The 20,177-nt window shown below is 45.9% G+C and overlaps 3 protein-coding genes across 10 annotated transcripts in view; all 3 read left to right on the top strand.

Annotated features, from left to right (window-relative positions):
• Nucleotides 1–149: 149 nt before the first annotated feature.
• On the top strand, nt 150–7,778 carry HOXA6 (homeobox A6). Of its 2 annotated transcripts, XM_054058302.1 has the most exons (3): nt 150–289; nt 4,751–4,856; nt 6,231–7,771. In XM_054058302.1, exons 2-3 carry the CDS (start codon nt 4,832–4,834, stop codon nt 6,488–6,490), a joined length of 285 nt encoding a protein of 94 aa, XP_053914277.1. In that variant the 5' UTR covers nt 150–289; nt 4,751–4,831; the 3' UTR covers nt 6,491–7,771. The 2 variants fall into 2 exon arrangements, with proteins under 2 accessions (XP_053914277.1, XP_009559052.1); XM_009560757.2 differs by lacking the exon at nt 150–289 and having other exon boundaries at nt 3,980–4,856; nt 6,231–7,778.
• The window catches only part of LOC104059153 (homeobox protein Hox-A3), a 51,363-nt gene continuing 31,335 nt past the window's right edge, over nt 150–20,177 (top strand). For 4 of the 7 annotated variants that reach the window (XM_054058289.1, XM_054058283.1, XM_054058288.1 and 1 more), the window contains exons 1-2: nt 150–289; nt 12,136–12,240. The gene's annotated coding sequence lies outside the window, so the exon portion shown is untranslated. Of the gene's footprint in view, nt 290–4,750; nt 4,857–10,722; nt 11,482–12,135; nt 12,241–20,177 lie in introns of those variants that run through there. The other 3 variants (XM_054058284.1, XM_054058286.1, XM_054058287.1) reach the window with 3 other exon arrangements.
• Nucleotides 8,503–10,578, top strand: HOXA5 (homeobox A5). Its single transcript, XM_009560758.2, has 2 exons — nt 8,503–9,169; nt 10,160–10,578. Exons 1-2 carry the CDS (start codon nt 8,608–8,610, stop codon nt 10,408–10,410), a joined length of 813 nt encoding a protein of 270 aa, XP_009559053.1. The 5' UTR covers nt 8,503–8,607; the 3' UTR covers nt 10,411–10,578.

The raw sequence follows: 20,177 nt of genomic DNA on the forward strand, positions 1-20,177 counted from the left end.
GCTTTCAATCCCCATTTCATTTGTTCTTTGTAAGGCAGTAGTGAACAAAGTGTGCGGAGGTTCGGCATAAGCAGCCGCCTAGAACACAGATCCGGGATGGCAATTTCCAGTTCCCCCGCTGGAAGGTGTGGCATATTGGATTCAAAGCACTGGCGTGGCAGATTTTCAACTTGCAACCTGGCTAATTTCCTGCTTCTTCTGGCACCAAAAGGAGGGCGATTCGTCTCCTGTGCAGCCAAAGCGACAGCTGTCAAAGTCGCAGGGGCTTCTGTGAGCCAGAACCTGAAAGGTGAGAAATGTATACAACACTACCGTAAGCAGGGAAACATGGTTTAATACGTTTAAATATTAGACATGTGCAATTAAACCAAATGGAAATGTTACCGGTCAAAAATAGAGGTGGCTGCAGCTCGGTTGATTTCGACTTAACTATTGCATGCAAAAATATGCCTGAATAAAATGTCTACTTTATATTATTTAGCCAGAAAACTGTGGATTTTTTTTTTTCCCCACGAAGTTAATTTCTGTTTGCATTTGCCTGGGGGTTGCTCTGACTTTAGGTTATTTTCTAAGAATTCACGTATACAGCATCAATCCAAGGGGATTTTTTTTTTTTTCCTAGCACTAGGAAAAAAAATTACGAACCCCAAACGCTAATATTTAATTTTTTTTTTATTTCGCAGCATTTACTTAACTTGCGGCAGCTGAAATTAAGATGTAACTTATTTTTTACTATTTCGGGGAGGGGGGAAAGCACTGCTCAACACAACGTCTCCTGGCTCCCTTGGCATGCCCAGGAGAAAGGTTATTTCTAGAAGGGAGAAACAACGCGAATGTGTCTTTGATTTTCTTTATCAGCTCAAGCGCTGCCTGCAAAGTCCCCGCGCCGCGGCTCCGCGGGGGGACAGCATTCCCGGCGCTTTCCTGCGCTCCTCGGCTGCGCGGAGCGGGCTTTGCAGCGGCTAAACAGATTTCAGAGCCGGAGATTTCTTTTTTTTCTTTTTTTTTCGTCCCTTTCTCCCCTTGTTGTGACTGTGACGGTGCGGTCTGGGGCGGGGGCGCGGCGGCCGGTGCCCCGCGGTGTGTGCGGGAGGGAGGGGGACCCGGGAACGGCTCCCCCGACTCCCCCCACGCAGCCTTCCTCCCGGCCGAACGGGCGGCTCGGGGTGCTTTTAAGCGTTGTCCCCGGCTCTGGTTGTGCTGGCGGGCTGATAAAGTGTTGCATTTGCATTGCATTGCGGTATCCGCCGGACTGGAGCTGCAGTGAGCGCAGGATTATTTATTGCGGGGCCGCGGGTGCTCAGTGCTGCCACGGCGTGGCCGAACGGCGGAGGAGGGAGCGGAGCGGCCTCCGCAGCCCTTGGGAAGGGCAGCGCCGGGAGGCACGGGGCAAACCCAGGCAAAAGGCGGGGGACCCCCCCCCCAATAAATTAAACCAAAAAAGGCAATTAACTAAACAAAATACAAAAAAAAATCCGGCCTACCTTTTTCTACGAGAGCATCGGAGCTCGCCCTCGGGCAAGATATTCCGGCAGGGCCGGCTCTGCCCCCTCCCCTTTCCCTCCGCTCCTACCTCGGTGTGTGTCAACTGTAAAATATCACAGTGGGAGCCGGCTGGGGAGAAGCCGCCCGCGTCCCCCCGGCCGGGCTCCCGGTGCCCCGCCAGTCTAAACAACGCTTCGCTTTGCCCAAACTGTTTGGATTAGGAACTATTAGTTAAAGGTCGGTTTTGGAGACGCTGGGGAGCGGGAGAAGGATTTGTAAGTGGTTTGATATACGAGGAGAAGGAGGCTTTTAAGCTTAAGAGGGTAACTGCCCCCGGCACCTGTGTCCAAGGGTGGCTGGAGCAGCCGGCTGGGCTTTCGGCGGGAGGAGGAAGGAGAAGTGTTTGGCGGAGGAGGTGCTGGAGGTGCAGGGAATTCCGAAAACAAATAAAAGGCGGACGAAATACATGGGTATCGCCAAGTGTGACTTTGTTGCGGTGGCAAAATGCAGCCGTTGGCTTTTTGCTTTCCTGGCGGGAAATGGGGAAAGGAAAACTGCTGCGAAATGTGTCCCGGCAGGGCATTTCCCTGGCAGAGCCGGGGGGTAACAGATTATTGTAATTCGGGGTTTTCTGGGGGTAGGGGGAGGAGCGGAGGGGACGCCTGAATGTGACTGAAGCGGAGATTGCAGTGCAGATTGTTTAGCTGTCACTGTAACTCCTCTAACACGACCCAGCCAGGAAAACATGCGCATTTCATTCCTTTGAATATTATGTGATCAACGAAGAAATGTTTTTGCTGCTTGCGGTCGGGCTTTCGACAGTTTGAATTCGATGGGAACAACAACTTGAAAAAGAGGAAAGAAACAGAAAGAAAATAAGACAAAAAGAAGGAACCATTATGTACCGGTGCTATAAAATGTAAATATAACTAAGGCTGGAGCGGTTTGGATTTTGTTGTTGGTTTGTGGGTTTTTTTTGTATCTTGGTCTCTGTGTGATGGATTCAAACAAAGTCTGTCTGGCCACAACTTTTTTTTTTTTAAGCAGGGCTGTTGCGTTTCGCGTGTCCCGAGTATCCATTTTTTTCACGGTGCGTTTTCGTTCTGACCTATGTTGGCTAAAGTCCGCTGGTTTTTTAAAACCTCTTTGTATTTAGCGTGCTGTGTGCTTGTTTGCTGGTATTCCCTCCTTTTTTAACTCTGCTTGCACTGAGTAAAAAAAAACTTTTTCTGGAAAAGGTTGGTTATCAGGAAATACACGTTTCTGAAATGACCTCCAAAAGCAGGCAGCTAGTTGAGCTGTAATTCTACCAGGTGTTTTTATGGATTAGCCAGGCTGAAGAGGTTAAGGAAGTTGAAAAAAAAATAATTGGAGGCAATCAACATTTGAATGTGAAAGTCCAGCTGAGGCTGTGAACAATACAAACTATTGTGAAGGGAGATTTTAACTCACTGCTGTTTTATAGGTATCGTAATCTGCCCCCGGAAATGAGACAAATAGTCTCCCAACAACAACAAAACTCTCCTTTGAAAGCTACTTTAGGAAACGAGGCTCGTACGAATGTCACTTTTCGTCAGAGCGCGTTTAAAATTAGGCTATTCAATCTATTGTAATGGGCATGGATTATGAGTAAACACAGCTTGGAATGAACAACCTCGTGTTATCTCCAGGAACCGCAGGGTTACGGCTGAATAAAAAGCGCCTCAGCAAATTTCATCAGCACTGTTACTGTCCCTGCCCCGGGCCGAGAATTATATTTCCGCTATGGGTTAACTGCCATGTTGAAAAATGAAGGTGGAAATGTTTGTTTCATGTATTATGGGATTTTTTTCCTTCTTGAAGACACACATCCGCGTTTAATCAAATTGTTCACAGCAATAACGAAACCGATTGGCTTCTGCTGACTCATTAGCGGGGCTGTATTAATTAGGAATAGTCCTACTGGCTCGGTTTTGAATTTGAATATGTGATCCTCTAGGCTCGATTCTATCGGGGGGGGGGGGGGGGGGGGGGCGGATTCGTGGAGAAAAGACACGTGGAACTTTATCTGAGCTGCTCGGGGGGCGCCGGGAGCCCGCCCAGCCCTTCCCGGGGCCTTCTCAGGGATTTGGTGGAAACTCAAAATACCCCTCCCGAGAAGGCCACCGTTTCCTGTCCCAACCGCAATCTCCGGTTTATAGGGGTGTTCAATAATCTACGAGAGCTCTTCCTCTCAGGACGCGCCAGCCTCTCACAAAAGCTGAGTTCGGCGCTCTCCTTCGAAGGAGAGCCTCGGTGGAGGGTCGATTTCCGTACAAATAAGTATAAATAAGTCGCCTAAAAAACTCCTGGATGCGGTTGTGGCATCGCGGTGGGAAAATGGTGGGAGGCCGGACCGCCTCCCCCCCCCCCCCCCCCCCGCGCTGCTCCCCCATCCGCTCCAAACTTTCCTTCCACAACATCCACTGCCGGAGAACCGGGGAGGATGGGGGGGGACACAGTCTCCCACTCTGCCCGCGGGGCTGCGCGGCGCCTGTCGTGATGCCACCAACTTTCCGGGGCGCCCGGGGCTCTGGGGGGGTGTCCCCATCCACCGCTGTCACCCTGCCCGCGTCGCTCGCTCCTGCGGGGAGCGATGACTATTATCGCTATTATTATTATTGTAATTATTGGGATATTTTCTCTGCGGAGGGGCGGGGCCGGTCCCCGCGGGGCTGCGCGGGGCGGCGCGGCGGGTCCAGGGCTGCCGGTAACTTGGCGGCGCGGTGGCGGCGGCCCCGGGGGAGCGGGCGCCGCGCGAGCTCCCATTGGCCGCCCCGCCGTCAGCTGCTCCTATTTTCTGCTGTCGCTTTTGGCGCTCGGCCATCCAGAAACAAACCACTTCGATGACTCCTAATAGTTATCGCCAGATGTACTAATACACAACAAATCACGGTCCGGGAAAGGGGGAGAGCAAATGAGTTCCTATTTCGTGAATCCCACTTTCCCAGGGAGCCTGCCCGGGGGCCAGGACTCTTTCCTCGGGCAGATCCCCCTTTACCCGGCTGGCTATGATGCTCTCAGGCATTTTCCGGCTTCGTACGGGGCAGGCAGCCTGCAGGACAAGACTTACACCTCACCTTGTTTCTACCAACAGTCCAACACCGTCATTGCTTGCAATCGGGCTTCCTATGAGTACGGAGCCTCTTGTTTTTATTCGGACAAGGAAATTAGTAGCGCCTCTCCCTCCGGCAGTGGCAAGCAGAGGGGGCCAGGGGACTACCTGCACTTTTCTCCCGATCAACAGTACAAATCCAGCGGCGTCCAAGCCAAAATCGTAAATGACGAAGGCACCGACCGGAAGTACACGAGTCCTGTTTATCCCTGGATGCAGCGGATGAACTCCTGTGCTGGTAAGGCATTTCGATATAGTCATGGGGGGGGAGGAGGGCAGGAAGGAAGGAAGGAAAGAAGGAAGAAAGGAAGGAAAAGTTTATTTCCCCAAGATATTTTTTTTTTTTTGTTCTTGTTGGTTCGTAGATAAAAGTCCAGATTGCTGGAGAGATACGGTTCCTGCAGGGCAAAGTGTAACATGAAACCTTTCCCAGGTTATTTTAGACCTGGCAAGTTGGCACCCTGGGAATGGTGGCCGAGAGCCCAGCTTGGGGGCTGGTTGGTGAAAGTTACTGGGGAATCCTTAGGAAGCGGGGTGGGGGGGAAAGGAAAAAAAAAAAGGAGCTCAGCAGTTTGACCACTCTCCTACCGCCACCCCAAAGCCTCTACTCCGCTTCTTCATTGTCAGAGCGCGATGCAGGGAATATGCCCTCTGCACCGACAAACCAATGCATTTGCGGCACATTCCTCCTCGCCCCCCTCCCCCAGCTCATTAGCCTGTAAGTATTGGATATTGAGAGCACGTTTCTGGGGCCGTGGGCGCACTTCCATGGCATCGCGGATTTTCTCTGACTTACAAGTGAACTTCACATAATTGAACTATTCTGACCAGGAATGGTGCTCGGGGGAGGGTTGCATCGCAGTGGCATTTATTTTTAATAATCCCATATTAAGACGTTTACTTCTAGTGTTTGCTAGTTACTCCCCTCCTCGCCTCTCCTCCCGAGTTTATGTTTGTTGGACTGTGGGTCATATTTCTTTTTTTTTGAAAGTTAAACTTTCAGCAAGACTGTTCTGAGGCTTCTTTGCATTCGAGGGCAATAAATTCCGAAGCAAATGGCATAGGCTCTTCTATGATCTTTAGCTGATGTCTATGATTACACTCAAATTACAGACCCTCTGTAGTCACAGCCATGGCAATAGAGTGTGTTTGTGTAAACACACCCGCAATTGCCTGCACACACACACACTCACGCACACATGCGTGCAGCTCCCCGGCTCCCACACGTGTGCGTGTGTGTGCGTGTGTGTGCGTGTGTGTGTGTGCGCGCACAGACTCTCAACACGCAGAGGGCAGACGCTGCTCAGCGTTTCACACGGGTGCTGCCTACTCCACTTTCCCTAGGTCCACATTAAAGCCTCTTTTATCCCAGTTACCCCACCACCGTAAGCACGCTGCACATCCGCATTTACAGCTGGACAGGCAGGAGAAAAGGAAAAGAGGGACACACACAAAAAAAAAAGAAAAAAAACAAAAAAGCCTTCAGGAAATCAGAGCAGCCCCCACCCCTGTAATTGTGCCTGCAAAAGAAGGCAGAATATACTAACCGCTCTTTCTGGTCTGAAATCACTGGGCCCTGTCCAATGCGATCGTTTTGTCTTTACTTCTACAGGTACAGTATATGGAACTCATGGGAGACGAGGGAGGCAAACTTACACCAGATACCAAACGCTAGAGTTAGAGAAGGAATTTCATTTTAACAGATACTTAACCCGAAGACGACGTATTGAGATTGCAAACGCTCTCTGCCTTACTGAACGCCAGATTAAAATATGGTTTCAAAACAGGCGGATGAAATGGAAAAAGGAAAACAAATTCATAAATTCCACACAGCCCAGCAGCGAAGAAACAGAGGAAAAGTCAGGGGAGTAGAACCACGTTTAATAAACGCTACCAGGCCTTTCCTTAGTGCTTACTATTACTATTATTATTTACCATGTGTTCCTTCTGCTACTAAATTCCTATAGGTTTGTCACAGTCTATTAATTCCCAAAAGGCTTGGTTAAAAGATGTACATTTGCAATCAACTGTGACTTTCTTTAATATATGTGGAAGCCCTAGCTTTTGAGCTACAGGCATGTACGTATATAACATCTTTTCTGAAAAGTAGATGGTGTTGCTTAAAGTATTAGAGAAATGCCCCAGATTTTTAGATAGTTGAAATGGGCATCTGTGTATGGGTGAATGTCGAGAGTCCATTGTGTGCCTGTGTGAGAAGAGATAAGCGAGTGATTTTTTCTTTTAATTAGGAATGTTCGTGTTGTGGAAATATGAGAGATTTTAGCAAATCTTAGGTTTATGTTTTTCCTAACTCCCGCTATGTCGGGCAGTCTCGTTATGCTGTGTTTGGGAGCTTATGGTTTGCAGGGGAGGAAAAAAGCCCCAACTTTTACACATGTATAATGTATTTAAATAGAAAAAAAAAAAAAAAAAGAAGAAAAATCCTTTTTAAATATCGTTCTAAAAAAAACCCTGGGTATAAACTGGCAGTTAAAGCGAAGACGAATTGCAGGGAGATTTTTAAAATGCCACTAAACTGCCTAATCTGCACTATTAGTATTAAAGTAAAAACTCGGCGTTAAACTTCAGGGGAAGCGAGGGAAGATGCTTCAAAGCGGGCGAATTTCTGTGATTCTCGTTGAGCTTACACTGAGGTTTCAGTGAGCTCGGCTCTATGCTGAAAGGACTTTGAATTATGGACTACGTTTATTGGGGCTTTATGGGCTTGGATCGGTCTTTCTTTATTTTCTTTTATTTCTATTTTTGATTTTGTTTTATTAAAAGAGAAGTGTCTGTTATATTAACTCGGGGGTATTCTTCCCCGCTTTTGTGGTATCTAAATTCCCATTCGCATTTCTTAACACTGGAACAAATAAATAGGTACTCTAAAGAAAAGTAGCTGCCATAAAATGTTTCCACTTCGAGTTCTATATAAGTAAACTAAGCGTAGCAAAAATGTTGATTAATATATACATTACATCTCTCTATAGTATATTGTGTGTGCGTGAGTGTGCCTGTGAAACTGTGTCCAAATACACTCCTATACGCTTCGAGGCTCTTTTGTTTGGAAGGCAGCGCAATTTGGGCTACCGCTCCAAATATTTTAGAAGCCAAATCTGGAAAATACTAATGCAAAATGGCTACCGACGCTTTTAGAGCCTTCTTTTTTTTTTTTTTTTTTTTTCTGAGAGGCGAAAAATAACGGCGGCCGTAAAGCTGCCTGGAATTTGACCCCCTAGTTGGAAAAACGCTGCACGATATTTGTCTTTCATAGGTAACCTGTCATTTCAGACCGACAGGACCCGGGTGCCTCTCGGAAAAAGGAAACAGGAATAAAAAGGGGGGAGGGGGGAGCGATAAAAATATGATGTATAAAAATAGGATATATAAAAACGTATGTGAAAGGGACATAAGCACCGCCAGGGACATAAGCGCTACCAGCATCCGAGGACGGATCGTACAGGAATCGCGAACCGGGGTAAATAAGCCTCGCCCGGAGGAGACGACGGGCACAAAGCGGAGCGCTTTCGGCACGCAGGGCTCCCCGGAGGCAGAGCCCCTCAGCCCCGGCGCCTCGCCGCTCGCTCCCGGGGCCGCGCTCCCCGCTCCGCCGTCGGGGGCCGTCACCCCGCGCCGACCCCGCGGAGCCGCCGCCATCCCCCGCGCCGCCAGCGGGTGGCGCTGGAGGCCGGCGGACGGGCGGGCGGCGGCGGCGGCGGCGCGCGGCGGCGGCGCGCCCCGGGCCGCCCGCGCCCTCCCAGCTCCCCCACCAGTGCACGAGTTTACCTCTAGAGGTCATCAGGCAGGATTTACGACTGGACAACAAAAGCACGTGATGTGAAGCCGTACCCCATATTTGGGTGCCTACGTAGGAGGGAACCAAGTACATGTCCCAGTCATTTCCATAATTCATCATAAATTGTGCAAGGGTGCTATAGACGCACAAAACGACCAAGAGCCACAAATCAAGCACACATATCAAAAAACAAATGAGCTCTTATTTTGTAAACTCATTTTGCGGTCGCTATCCAAATGGCCCGGACTACCAGTTACATAATTATGGAGATCACAGCTCGGTGAGCGAGCAATACAGGGACTCCGCCAGCATGCACTCCGGCAGGTACGGATACGGCTACAATGGCATGGACCTCAGCGTCGGGCGCTCTGCTTCCACCCACTTTGGTGCCAATGAGAGACCCCGCAGTTACCCAGCCAACACCACCTCTGCCTCGGCAGAGCCCAGGTACAACCAGCCCGCGACGGCTTCCCACTCGCCTCCCCCTGACCCTCTGCCCTGCACCGCCGTGGCCGGTTCGCCTGTCAGCGAGAGTCACCACGGGGTGAAAAACTCCCTCGCCAACTCCACCAGCACTTCGTCCAATTCCAGCAGCAACACGCACATCAGCAGAGACGGGGTTGGCACCTCGTCTGGGACTGAGGAAGACACTCCAGCAAGCAGCGAGCAGGCAAGTGCCCCGACCGACCAAAGCACAGCCCAGCCTTCACAGCCCCAGATCTACCCCTGGATGCGAAAACTGCACATAAGTCATGGTAAAGCAAATACCCTGTTCTTTCTTTATTTCTCTGGACGAAAACGAGGATTTAATGTAAACCGGGTGGCTGCGCCGAGCAAGGTCGGGGAGAGGGGGAGAGGAGGGCGTGAGAGCGGGCAGCTTCCGTGCACAGCACAACTCTGCTCGCAGGGAAGCACGCTCCCTTCTCTGGGAGAGTCCCCTCAAAAGGAAAAAATGTCCGGCCCAAAAAAATTCCAGCCCGCTCGGCTCCCAGCGCCGGCCCCATCGGGCAGCGGGGGAGCAGACGGCGCTTTCCCTAAGAGGGATCGGAAGCAGAGGCTGCTCCCGGCTCTACACTGTGAGGGAGAACCTCCAGTGGGAACGACGCGGCTGACCCCATTTATTTTGCCGAGCCATATTAAAAAGAGAATAGGAGAGGGCGAGGAGGGCACTTTTCACTGCTGAGAAGCCATGGGGGAGGGGGGCGAGTCGCCCCAAACTCCGGGGAATCAGGCTTGAGGGACACGGGGAAAGCGGAGCAACTTTGAGCTCGGAGTACCTGCCCTGCCCTCGCTGCTGGGGGAGCAGCCGGGGGCTCGCTGCCTCCCAGAGCCTTCCCCAGCTCAGCCGTGGGAAAGGGCTGCTCGCTTCAGATTTGCTTTCCCAGCCCTGAAAACCCAGCTAGGAGCGGAGGAATCCTCCCAAACAGCTTATCTGAGGAAGGCGAGGGGGTGGGGGGGGATGGGGTGGGGAGGAATTAGCCTTACCCAAAATAAAAAAAAAAATTTTTTTTTTTTTCAAATCGACCCCCAAATTCAAGCGAAAACTTACCGAGACCACCAAAATCCCCCTCCCCCAAGCCTTTCCTAAAAGGGGCTGGAGGGGGAAACTTGTTGAGCGTTTATCCAAAACAGAAACAAAACCAAACAGGACAGAGAATAACGGTCCTGGTCTCTGGTAGCTGCAATAAAACACGAAGGCTCCGAGTGGCTGCTGAGAATCTAAATCATGTACTTTTCTCTTCCAGACAACATAGGGGGACCAGAAGGGAAAAGGGCTCGGACTGCTTACACCCGCTATCAGACCTTGGAGCTGGAAAAGGAATTTCACTTCAATAGATACCTGACCCGCAGAAGAAGGATTGAAATAGCACATGCTCTTTGCCTCTCAGAGAGACAAATAAAGATCTGGTTCCAAAACAGGAGAATGAAATGGAAAAAGGATAATAAGCTGAAAAGTATGAGCATGGCAGCTGCAGGAGGGGCATTTCGTCCCTAAGCGTTTGATCAATTAAAAGTACTGAGCAGTATTAGCTGACCCTGCGTCTCATGTCAGTACTAAGTTGACTTTCTAAAACTTCCTTGTGTTACTTCTGTGAAGAAACCCTGTTCTTGTCGCCCTTATTCATCTTTTAATCATGAGCCTGTTTATTACCATTCTCTCGCGTGTATAAGTAGATCTGCTTTTATCGTACATTTCTTTGTCTTGAATGGCTTTGTCTTGGAAAAAATAATAGATGTTTTAACTTATTTATATGAAGCGAGCTGTGTTACTTGAAGTAACTGTTAAAACAAAACAAAACTAAACAAAAAAGAATAAAAAAAAAGAAGGTAAAAAAAAGAGGAGAGAGAGAAAGAAACCCTCCCCCGGTTTAGTACAAATGTTATGTGTTGCACTCAACCTGCTTAACTGTGCATGTGTGGTCAAGTGTTAATGTCTGTATAGCTCCAAGCTGTTAAAAATATTTTTATTCAAACTACCTATATAATTCCTGTGTAATTAATGCTGTTGTAGAGGTGAAATGATGAAATCAACTGAACTTGTCCTACGTGTAGTGAATAGTGAATCTGTGACGAAAACTGTGATTCCAAGCAGTATGTCCTTGCTGTGCCTTTGTATATGACTCTTTGCACGAACTCTTAGAAGTGGCTCTTATTAAGCGCAGCTTCTGTGATGTATGTTTTTTGTGAACAAAGTTACAAATATAGTCAAAGTCTGGCTGTTTGAGCAAACTGTGATCAGCTTTTTTTTTTTTTTTTGTATTTGTTTTTAAAAAAAACTGACTGGAAATCAACAAAAAAATAAACTTTCTATTGTAATGTTTTTGTGATCTGGTTTGTGCAAAGCAAGAAGTTGTGCTTCCTGATTTGCCTCTGAAAAAAAAAAAAATTTAACCAGTGCAGAGTTCGTAATAATATTTTACCTGGCTCCTGCTGCACGTTGATGGTAGATGTTGCGGTTGTCCGCTACCAGTATTTTTAATTGAAAGTTTGACCGTAATTTCCTCCTTATTGGTTTATCGCTAGGTGGAAAACTGCATCGTAGGACCACAATCAACACCCATTGCGGGTAAATCAACTGTTAACTCTTTGCTAATGGTTGGGGAAAAAAAAGAAAAAAAAAAAAAACCCAACCAAACCAAACCAAACCAAACCAAACCATGTGCTTTGTTAAAACACGCTGCTAACTCCAAGACGGGTTCGCATCTCTCTAGAATTTCTCCTGTGATTTCGTGAAGTATATTTGCAGGGCAGCCACGTCCCAGCCCTTTGCGTCTACTAGTAACCCTCGTAAGCCACATTCACAGTTTTTACCTTTTAAAGATTTTTGGTTTTCTTTGCTACGATTAGTTTGCTATAAACGTAATGTTACTTACCCCATCAGAGCTTGAATGGTTAACTCTTCTGAGCTTCTAAGAGCAACTAAAGATTTGCACATTTACTGACTGGTTACATTGATGCCTTCCCTTAAAAGTTATAAAACAGTAAACTTTATAAGCCCCAGTTCCGGCTATATGACATTTGGGTGCCAAATGAATAGGGTTTTGTCTATGAATTAGATCGTAAAATCATCCATAGCACAGACAGATAGGCTCACTGGCTATAAAAAGTCACGTGGTGCCATTAAAGTAAGTTTTATGGTTTTGGGGAGTTGACATCCAACATTATATACCACATAACATATAATCTCACTGACGCTGGACTTCATTTGACTCTTTTGCAGGCTACGTGTGCCTCCTGGCCATTCAAATTGTCAGGTTTAGGGACAGAAGTATCCAAACCACAAGTTCTCAATACTGTGTGAAAAATGGCTCCTTGCAAGTCAAAGGTAAGTTTTGTGCACAAGTTCCTTAAAGTTTATTTGTACAGTGGGGAAGCCGAGGCTCCTGCTCGCTCTCGCTGCCTCTTGCCTCTCTGTTTCTTTCTGTTTCTCTTTCCCTTTCCTCTCCGCCTGGAGCTTTTCAGGACGGTCCCACCGAGCCCGAGAGGCAGGATAAACCACTAATGATCCAGGTTGCGCTGCAAATCCCCCCCCCCCCCCCCCCCCCCATCCCTTCACTCGCTACAGCTCGCTCTCTATTTTAACGATCAAATCAAAGTAAACCACAATAAGCGACTTTGGCAGAGATGGATTTTGGGGCCTAGCTTTAATCACTTTGACTACCGCAAAAGATAATTACTTCCTTTGCTCCAATAGACTCTCCAAGTTTGGAGAGGTTTTGTTTAGCAAAGAGTATTACTGGAGGCGATTAAAGAAAAGGGAAAACAAAATAGATAGGGCTTGATACTATCTGGGCAGAGTCTTATGTAGGCATGATAGAGATGGAGGCGTGTTGATATGGTAATAATCTTAGGATTGGTGAAATATGTTGCACATCAGAGCTAGTATTAAAATGGCACAGACTGTAGTGGAGTGCTTAAGATTCCTATTTTCTGCACGGGGTTGTGCAGAAAGCTTTAGCTATGCATATATGTCCATCTGCGAGCGTGTAGTTCGTTTCGGGGATGCGCATTTATAATGTTTCTGTAACTTTTTCCAGATCCTATATGTAAATGCATAAATATAAATACATTTAAATTATATGCATGTGTGCATGCGTGTACAAATTGACGTATATGCCTGCATAGAGCCGTGCGCGTGCATACGGATATCTTATATGGGTATATTTATGTATACGAAGGGTGTGTATGCATGTATACATATATACATTCCTATGACTTCTTTTTTTTCTTCAAAGCGAACCAATTGACTGTAACTTGTAGCATTAATTCAGGAGGCTATAGGTCATTAGAGTGCTGCAAATTATAAAATACGGGTTTGGTTTATTGAAGATTGTAAATATCCCCTTAGCTCTGCTCTCTCCTTCTCCGCCTTATATTGCTGGCTGCCATTGTGGGGTAGGCCCCAGCTGCGTGTTTACTTCAACATTCTTTTTATTTAAGTGGACTGTTCTCACTAGAGTGTGATTACTCAGCAATAAACTTTATGGCCGGATTTAACTTCAGTCTTTGAATTTCCAGGACTTGAATGAAAGGGTGAAAGGAACTGTCTTTCTCTGGGTAGCATTAAGGCCTGATCCTTATCCTTAGAGCTGTTATTTAGGCGAGTGATCTCAGGAGGTGCAGATGGACTAGTTGGGGGCTAGGGAAAAGATTTGGGAATTGCCTGCAATATATATATACACATATATATATATACACACACACAAATGCACATAGATACACTTATATGTGTGTGTGTACATTTATACACAAACCAGCTGTAAGCATCTCTTTCTCTGCTCAGGTTTGGAGTACCAGGGACTCAGTAGATCGCATTGTTTCCCTTCATGTGTCATAAAATCGGGTTTGCAAAAGAACAGGGTGGCTTGATGTGGGCTGAGAGATGGGCTTTGTTTAATTTTGCTAGTGCTGTCCCATTGAATGTTGCGGTTTAGGTTTTATCTGCTTCTGTGAGAAAAAAATGGGAGAAAGGGACATGGGTACAGGAGGGTAGGGCTGTTGTGTACCTCTGCAAGGTCTGTACATTGGTGACTGAGCCTTGGTTTTAATGTATTTATTTGCCTTTAGGGTTAAAGAAACGGTAATATGTAAGGTTGACTCAGCTCAAAAATCTCACAGTTTTAGGAATATTTAATTTTTAATATACCCATTTAGGATAAATGGAATCAGAAGCCTTTGTGTCTGTGTATCATTCCTATGAACACTAAACAAACACATATGTATATACTTTATATTTAAAAAATGGGAAAGTCTTTAAAAGCGCACATCCAAATGCACATTTGAAAATAATTTCCGTAGTAAACAGCTGGAGATTTTACAGTATGCTAGCTGTCACATTTTAGTCAATAGGAATACCAGAAAGTTATATATGACAGGCGTATATTATATTATATTATATTATACGCTGTAAAATTTTATAGTTCGAGGCAAAGGCATGAAAACCTTTAAAAGTTTGGGCTTCATTTAAATACAGGTCCTTTTCCAAGGAAAATCCCTCGCTTGTAAATGGGAATGATACTAGAAACAAAGCGTTCCCGATTACTCAATGTTCAACAACGCTGCGTTCTTTGAATTATCTGGTCAATACACAAACGCATACACGTTCGACTGGTATTTTAGGAATATTTTAGGAATTATCACGGATTCCAGTTTTTCTTTGTCTAGAGCAAAAAAAGATTTGTTACTACGTATTTTCACATTTTTGAGTATGGCTTCTGGAGAGTGTTCCACCTAAGGTGGTGTACAGAGATTCAAGAACCACGGAAAAGAAAAATATTCCAAAATTCCGACGTATATAAACACACTCGTGCTGCAAGAAACACCGTAATAACAAAAGAAAGTTGACTAGAAAGAACAACTTCTCCGTATTTCTGGCCCTACCCTGTCTTAAGCAGGACAGTTGAAGTCAGTCAAATCCAGAAACGCGTTAAGATTTTCTAATCCGCTTTGAAATCTGAAATTCAAACAACCCCAGACTGCCGAACTCTACCAAAACATTCCCCGGTCCTAATCGTTTTCCGAAGGAAAATGCCATGGAGAATAATCGCTGGGAATCAGGAGAGAGGTCTTATCTACGCACATTATTTTTCTGCTGTGTTTGGGGGATTAATGCTTGCGAGTTTGTTTTACTTTAGGCAGGGCAAGTGGCGTTCTACGATTTGAAATATAGTTTACCTAATCCTTTAAAAGAAATACTTGAGTGTAGTGTGTCATGTCTAAGCATCAGGCCAATTAAAGATTAAGCAGCTCTCTTAATGTGTGTAACTAGTGACTTTGCAAGGCATAACTTTCTCTAAACCAGAAGTATAACAATTCGATGGAAAGTCATGCGTAAATTAAAGCTCTGCAGCCTTGTCTAAGTCCTGCAAACGCTCTAATTGCAGAACATTACGGGGAAATTATTATTCTGCCATTTCCTTACATTTAATAAGTGTGTATCTGTGGCAGGGTGACAATAGAGGGGTTTGCAATCTGCTCCATGGGAAATTGAATGGAACACATCATGAGGGGCGGATCAGGAGGTTTCGATTTCAAACCCTGGATACTGGAGCAATGCCTTTTCCCTCCCCGCAAATATAGACTTAACGCATTAAATGCAGACATAAGTAAACCTTCTGATCAAGTTGAGACATAGCTTTGCTTTCTTCGCCCTCTCTCTTTTCTCCTGTTACAGTCTCCCCAATTTTTTTGCTAAAGTTGCTAGCCACAGTGCAAAAATACAGCTCCCACAGCTGTCTGGTAATCTTTGAAAATGTTATCCCTTTCAAAATAAAGCATTCTCACTCATGTCTCTCTGGAAGGCAAATGCTCATGGACCGTCGCAGTCACATGTTCCTGTAGCCACCGCACAAACAATATCAAATCTGACACGGAAAGCATGTAAAAATTTACAAGGATTTCGTCTTATAGCATGCATAAGGAATCTTTCCTAGATACCCTCCCCAAAAAATTGTCTTTTTAATAATAATATTTGCTATGAAGGTTATTGGATAATTATTGCAATTTTGTGGAAGAGTCCTTGCTTGAGGTGAAGTCTGTCTCTGGATAATAAATGGCAGCCCGTGCAGTTCACTGCCAGGTTAAGTAAATGCAGAAAAGATAAATCTGCACACCCTAGGAATCACCAGCAGAGCTCGCTTTAGACCAAGTTCACAGTCAACTCGTTTGCCTAGACAAGGCTTCGCAAACAATTAGAGTTGTTTCTTTATGTTTAAATCAAGGAGAAATGACTAAGACCCTCGCAGCAGAGTGCTGCAGCTTCCCCCCCGCCAACGCTCGTCGCTACATTCCTTCCAACCTCACGCCCAGAACTTACCCAGCATTTCACCTGCAATTGTAACCATATAGCGCCTTTGAGTAACAGGCTTTCCTCCAACGCTGCCGAAAGGCTGTGCAAACTGATTTAACAGCACTTTACAAAGCTGTGAGATTAAAGTAAAGAAGAAGAAGAAAAAAAAAAGCTATAATTAAAAATGCAAAAGTATCCGATTTCTCAACAGTAAGAAGAAAAATAACAAAAAAAAAAAAAAAAGCCCTTAGAAGGCTGGGGAAAACGGCAGAAGTATTGAAACAAACAGTGCGAGTCTCTTACTCCTAAGAGAAGCTGCATAGCTTTTGTATATCTTTGTGGTTAAGGGCGTTACAACTGCAGGTCAAAAAGTTGAGGGTCAAAAGTTTACGTTTTGCACCACTCTTAGTCATTCGCCCAGACAGAGTTTGATGTCAATGTTATAGCCGAGATCTTGACTATCAGCACAAAAGATAAAATAGCTTTGAGTTACGTGTGTATCACAGTATGGACTCCAGGTGAACCCTACTGGCTGAATGACCTCAATTACCGAGGAAAGGATAGAAAATTCCTCTTTTCAAGAGTAATACACGTTGTATTTCATCTTGAATTATCGCCCACGTTTGTGTCTGAATATCTCGGGTTCAGCAGCGACAGGTAAACACGCGTGTTACCCCCACAGCAGCCGCTGATGCTGCCTCCTCCCAGAGTCAGGTAGCAAAACGTTTCGCCTTTGTTTATTATATAATAACCTGCTTTAAGAGGTTTAATGTTAAGCCTTCTCACTTTGCAAAATGACAGGAAGATAAGATAGGAGCGAAGCTATTAACGCGTGTATCGATCCTAGCCGCGCCTTTGTTTTTGCTCTCATTTCTGTAGCGACCGCTAAACTGTGTTTAAACAGGACATGCTGGTGATAATAAGGGTTATATGTTAGGTCTGAAGGAGCTCGTTTAAAATGCGGAGCCTTATGGCCATGATGTGCTACCGGTGGAAAATGTTGCGGAGAAACTGGCGCTCTCCGCCACTCCGTGATTTGGAAGGATCCCATAGCCTTCTGGAATTACCCGAGGCAGCAGTTCCCAGCGAAATAAGAAGCGGAGAGGGTTGTTTTCCCTCAATCCATCCCCCTTGCCCTCCCCCGCCCCTCCCTAAAAAAGTTTGGTGGAATTTCTTTGCGCAGAGAGTTATTCCCACGTTGCTGGGACTTTTTGTTCCTCGGTGTTGAAGCCTTAGCTCCTCGGTTAGGCGTGTCAGGAGGGAGAATTGGCCAATATCTCATAGGGAATTTCATTCTGGGGGACATCACAGCAAACTGAATTCAGCCTGAAATGACGAGGATGAGGGGTCGATGGAAGAGGAAAGGATATTCCCCAATAGTCGTAAGCAGATAGGAAAGGAGGAGAAAGGGCGACGACTAAGTCCGAGAGAGCGCGCATCTCACCCCCATTCATGCATAGCTCCCTTTCCACCCCAAGGCAGGAGGCTACACCGGCCTCTGGGTAAGCTGGTAAGCCTGAATTATTTGCCAGAGACACAGCTGGATCGTGGCTGTCAAGCGCTATTTCTTGGGAACAGATATACGAGGAGTTAGATTTCAGATTAGCCGAAGTGATTATTGGAGATTTCGCCGAAAGTACCTGCTGAAGCCTGCGAAGGCTATAATGCAAGTACTTGCTCGGCGTGCAGGCGTTGTTCACAATTTGCTGCTGTTGGTCACTTCTAGCGAGCTCTGGCACTGCATTTTGGGGAGCCTGCCCTCACTGGAGATAGTATATCAACTTTCACATCCAGAGTATTTATTTGGTGTAAGAGCGAAGCCTGATAACAAGCTAAAAACCGTAGCCAAATATCCATTTTGTTAGAGAATAGCAGGCCGATTGTTTCCAAGAATAACAATGCATCTTTGATATACCCAGAACGAAAGCTATTACTACAACCCAAGTACTCAAGAGTAGGTGACCGATTTCCATTTGCTTCCTCAACAAAATAATTAGTGTCTCGAATTCCATATTTTCATTCTGTTTTAGAATAAAAATATGAATGAGAATATTTTCAAAGAAGTTGAAACTGCGCCTTCAATGAATATTGACTCTTCGGAACCGTTGTTAAAATTATTCCTTAAAAAAAATTATATATATATAGAAAATAACTTGAATCAGAACAGTTAATAATTTGAGACGAATTCTTTCTGTCCTTTCACTCAGCACACTGCACTCTGGCGTGGAAGGTCTGCTCAAAAGACCATTCATTTCAAATCCGGGCACAAATCACGTTTTACGTGTGTTTATTTAACCGAGCCAGAACAGAGGGAGCAAATCCCGCCAACCATCCCGTTGTTAGGAAGAGCCCCAGTGCCGGAGAAATCAACGCTTTTACCAAATGCTGAACTTGGGGCAAAAGTGCGAGCATCTCTCCAACAGCCACCACAGGAAAGGAGCGCTCCCGCCCGCGGAGGCAGGAGCAGCCCCGGGGGCTGTATCATTCCTAGGAACAAAGGAGAGAATACAGTCCATACATTCCATAACGTTTACATTTTCCCGCGATATTTTCTTAATTTTCCCTTAGAAGTAGTGACCTGGGCAAAGCACCCCGCTATCTAAAAGACACTGTTATAGAGACCTTTTAGAAAAACTAAGTCCAAGGCCGAGGTGAACTTCAGGTCACCGCGTCTAACAAATATGAAAATGTCGCCTGGTGAAGGGCACGCCTTGTTATTTAACAAAGACTGTCAATGTGTAAGATTAATAAGAAACAAAATGCACACGGTGTCACTTTTCGGTCACTTTGAAACTTGGGACAGCCTCGCATTCAAGAGGGAAAGCTAGGGCTAAATATATTCAAAATGGTTCAAATCAAATTCCAACCAGGCTGCTAGTGCGATTCTTCCTCCTCCTACCACTCTCAGTGGAGGATGCCCGGGCACGGCGAAAGGTTGACTTGAATTATTATTATTATTATTATTATTATTATTATTATTATTACTACTACTACTACTTTCGGGATAATAGCCGCGCATGTTGGAAGGAGCAGCAGTGATTGCCTGTTTCACAAGAAAAAGGGGGATTCCTCCCTTTCCCCCTCCCATATCCCCCTCTTTGGGTATGTATCAGGTTTGCTCTTCTGGGTGCATGGAAATTAACTCTCTCCCTCTCCAACTTAATTCCAGTGGGGTCCTCCGGCCTCGGCCGGGAAACTGTGTCTCCTTTATTAAATGATTTAAGTCTCCTTCGCCACTGAAATAGAGCCTTTAGTCCTTCTGGGAAAATAAGAGAGATGGCCTATTTTTCCTCTCCTTTTCTTTCTTTGAGAGCTTGGGATGATGCTACAAGTTTGTTAAAGGGAAGTACCGGGAGAAAAAAAAAAGAGGTTTCTGAGATTGTTTATTACAGCCATAAATCTTGCAGTAAAATGTCGAAATGGCCGTGTGCAAGATAACACTTGGTGGTCTTGGCTGGTTTCTTGTTTATGATAACAAAACCACAAAGACATGGAACAGGCCTTTTGGAGGTCCTGCCTCAGCACATCTTCGCAGACTGATAGAACCACACGAAAAAAACAGACTTCAGCTGAGCAGCTCGGGTCACCTTGCAGATAGAGAGTCGTATACAAAATTTTATCCTTCTTTCTATAACCAAGAGCCAGAGCCCCCACGGTAGAAAGAGGCACAGGGGAAAAAAAAAAAAGAAGTATACTTTGAGATCTAATCGCGATAAATAAAAAGAAACAGAGCCCGGTCAGCTCTCCCAATATAGCTCTGAGCTGACAAACCGAGACAGCACTTTTCGTTGTGTTTTACCGTGGCTCGGAGCACGGCAGCCTGCTGTAGTGCTCTGGCCATAGTGTCCCACGACTTATGCCGAGGATAACATTTACGATAACCCAGTGTAATTCATCTGGTGCTGGCCGGCAGGTATTTGTATGTCTGTGTCTGTATGTATGCATGGATCTCTTTACGCCGCGAAAATGCTCCC

This window comes from Cuculus canorus, chromosome 2 (genome assembly GCF_017976375.1).
Source record: "Cuculus canorus isolate bCucCan1 chromosome 2, bCucCan1.pri, whole genome shotgun sequence".
NCBI classification, from domain to species: Eukaryota; Metazoa; Chordata; class Aves; order Cuculiformes; family Cuculidae; genus Cuculus; species Cuculus canorus.

Excerpts from the sequence above, each read along its gene's own strand:
- HOXA6 (XM_009560757.2), top strand. The coding sequence starts at position 4,421 with ATGAGTTCCTATTTCGTGAATCCCACTTTCCCAGGGAGCCTGCCCGGG. Across the intron at positions 4,857-6,230 it reads GCGGATGAACTCCTGTGCTG|GTACAGTATATGGAACTCAT; the intron begins GTAAGGCATTTC and ends TTACTTCTACAG.
- HOXA5 (XM_009560758.2), top strand. The coding sequence starts at position 8,608 with ATGAGCTCTTATTTTGTAAACTCATTTTGCGGTCGCTATCCAAATGGC. Across the intron at positions 9,170-10,159 it reads AAAACTGCACATAAGTCATG|ACAACATAGGGGGACCAGAA; the intron begins GTAAAGCAAATA and ends TTTCTCTTCCAG.